Source organism: Propithecus coquereli, unplaced genomic scaffold (assembly GCF_000956105.1).
Source record: "Propithecus coquereli isolate 6110/MARCELLA unplaced genomic scaffold, Pcoq_1.0 Scaffold1, whole genome shotgun sequence".
NCBI classification, from domain to species: domain Eukaryota; kingdom Metazoa; phylum Chordata; class Mammalia; order Primates; family Indriidae; genus Propithecus; species Propithecus coquereli.
The window spans coordinates 25,174,966-25,177,745 of record NW_012133857.1 but is presented as its reverse complement, the minus strand read 5'-3'; the positions used below and the strand labels follow the sequence as shown (position 1 = coordinate 25,177,745).

The window sequence follows — 2,780 nt, the reverse complement described above, 5'->3', positions numbered from 1 at the left end:
GGGAACGCGCATTTGCTCTGCCTCTTGAAGGATGTTTATGCACCTTCTCAAGTGTGACCAGGACACAGCTCAAAAGTGTCAGATGTTTCCTCTCTGTGAATACTAAGCAGCAGCTTCGCTGCCTTGTATTACACCCAGAACCATGTAGCTGGTGTAGGCTTCCGAATGGTGGGCAGTGGGGCGAAAGTAAAACGTTCTTAATGGATGGCTTGGTCCCAGGAGGCAGGCAGCGCCAGCAAAATGACCAGGGGTTCTCCACCGGGCAGGAGAGCCCCAGAGGGAAGGGAGGAACCAGGGTGAAGTATGAAGACCACATGTTTGTAGTCAGACAATTTGAGTTACCAAGAGCAAGTCCTTCCCCTCTGCGGAGCCTTGGTTTTTCATCCACAAAATGAACAGCATATAACACCAACGTTCATTGTTAATTCACTTTAAAAGTGTCAGGTGCTATACTAGGGACTGAAGATATTGTGGGGAATAAGAAGGACAGTCTTTGCCCACGTGGAGTTTCTATTTCAGGAAGAGAAGTAGATAATTAAATGTGTATTTCCCCAGTACTGGTTTAATTCTAATTAATGATAAGTATCATGGAGGGGATAAAATGAGAGACAAATAGGGGTGAATGTTTAGTGCTATGTGCAGATATCATGCCAGGTACTTTATACGTAGTACTAATAATAACGACAGCAATAACTCACTTGGCATTAACATGTGCCAGGAACTGTTTTCAGTGCTTTTCACACATTAATTCATTTAAGCCTCATTTTAAAATACCTATGACATAGGGACTACTGTCACCCCCATTTTTTAAATGAAAATCCTGAGGTTAACGTGCCCAAAGTCACACGGCCACTAAGTGGCAGAGGAAGAACCCACACAGTCTGAGCACAGAGTCTGTACATTATATGCTGCCTTGCATATTATTGTCTCATTTAGTCCTTGCAGCAACCTGGTGAGTACAACTGTTGTTCTCGTTTAGTAGATTTAGACACAGAAACAAAATGTGTGAGTGACTTGCTTGTATTTGCCCTGCTAGGAGGTTGGGGGGCAGGATGGGACCCATGGCAGCGCCTCCTGTGATGCACATGTAGGGGGTTGGCCCAGTGCCCAGCCCCAGGGGATGGTCCCTGCATGGCCCACCCTCTTACTGTCTGTCCTGGCCCTGGTCTTGCACAGGTGTTCCTCAAGAGCGACCGTGTGGCCCGCATGGTGCAGAGCGGGGGCTGCTCCGCCAACGACTCTCGGGAGGTCTTCAAGAAGCACATCGAGAAGAGGGTGCGCAGCCTGCCCGAGATCGACGGCCTCAGCAAGGAGACCGTGCTGAGCTCCTGGATGGCCAAGTTCGATGCCATCTACCGTGGGGAAGAGGACCCCAGGAAGCAGCAGGCCCGGATGACAGCCAGCGCAGCCTCCGAGCTGATTCTGAGCAAGGAGCAACTCTATGAGATGTTCCAGAACATTCTTGGGATCAAGAAGTTCGAACATCAGCTCCTGTACAATGCCTGCCAGGTAAGGTGTCTCTCACCTGGGCCCCGAGCTGTGGGTAAACAGAGCCGCATTATAACTTCTGAGGACCACTTCTTGATTTAAAAAAAAAATTAAAAATTATATCTTACGACTTCACGGGTTAAAAGTTTAATATGATCCAGGCTAGATTATAGTCATGCTTTTCTTCTGATCTTAAAAGAAATTAAAACATTTTTGTGAGCCCCTAAAAGTCTCAGGGGTCCTAGGCACTGAGCTTATTGTATCTAATGGGTAAGTTGGCCCTAGGCGTAAGGCCTGGTGTCCATGTGTCAAAAGTGCTAAAAATCAAAATAAGGATTTTTTTTAAAAAGATGCCATTTAGATAGTTGGTGTTTACCAGTTGAGGGACTTGCACTTCCTCAGCTTGGGAGACAATCGGATTTAGCACCTGGACGTCGAGAGTAATCATTTAAAATGGAACACTTACAGAGGCCTGAGTTTGATCAGACCCACATATTAGTCACATCGTGAATTTCCAAGTGGATCTGAGAAGGCGAGCTGAGGTTCTGCTTGGACCCACCTTAAAACGGAGGCTATATTTGTTCTGGATGAAGGGCTGGGGAGCGAGGTATCCTAGATCTTGATTTCTTACCTAATATCACTGTTACATTCATTCATTCAACAAATATTTATTAAGTGCCTGTTTTGCAGTCTTTGAAAATTTTAGTGAGTATCACTTGTGAGCATTTTTAAAATACACATTTCCAGGCCCCAACCCCTAGAGATTCTCATTCTGCAGCCTCAGAGTAGAACTTAGGAAGCTGCATTTTAAACAAGGGCCTCCTTTCCTGGTGGTTTTGTTGCCCTTCCCTTTCTAAGAACTCTTAGATTCATCTTTGCTTTATTGACTAATGTTCCCGGTACATGAAACAATTCTTGGCACATAGTGAGCGCTCAGTAAATGCTTATTGAGTTAATAAATGAATAATGGCAAATTATTTTAATTAGTAGGTAGGGTTCTTATCAACTGTTACATTTCACCTAGAATTTTCTGGATGCTTTAGGAAGTAGTCTATTTAGCATTTCATAATGTAATACATGCGTATCATTCAAAGATATTCCTGATATCTGCTTTCCTCTTAGCCAACTTCAATTCAAAGCATTGATTGTCAACCTGGAGGTTAAGGGTTTCTGTGATGGGTCCAGAATTATTTTGAAATTCTCAAATCTCAACATAAAATTAAATTTAATTGTTCTTTCTATTTAAAATATTCCTGCATCTCATGTGGCACTTTTTAAATTTAATTTATTTT

At 43.6% G+C, this 2,780-nt stretch overlaps 1 protein-coding gene across 8 annotated transcripts in view; it reads left to right on the top strand.

Annotated features, from left to right (window-relative positions):
• The window catches only part of CADPS (Ca++-dependent secretion activator), a 524,321-nt gene that overhangs the window by 167,121 nt on the left and 354,420 nt on the right, over nt 1-2,780 (top strand). For all 8 annotated transcript variants that reach the window (XM_012642835.1, XM_012642705.1, XM_012642642.1 and 5 more), the window contains one exon: nt 1,177-1,509. In XM_012642835.1, coding sequence (XP_012498289.1) covers nt 1,177-1,509 — 333 coding nt within the window. The remainder of the gene's footprint in view (nt 1-1,176; nt 1,510-2,780) is intronic.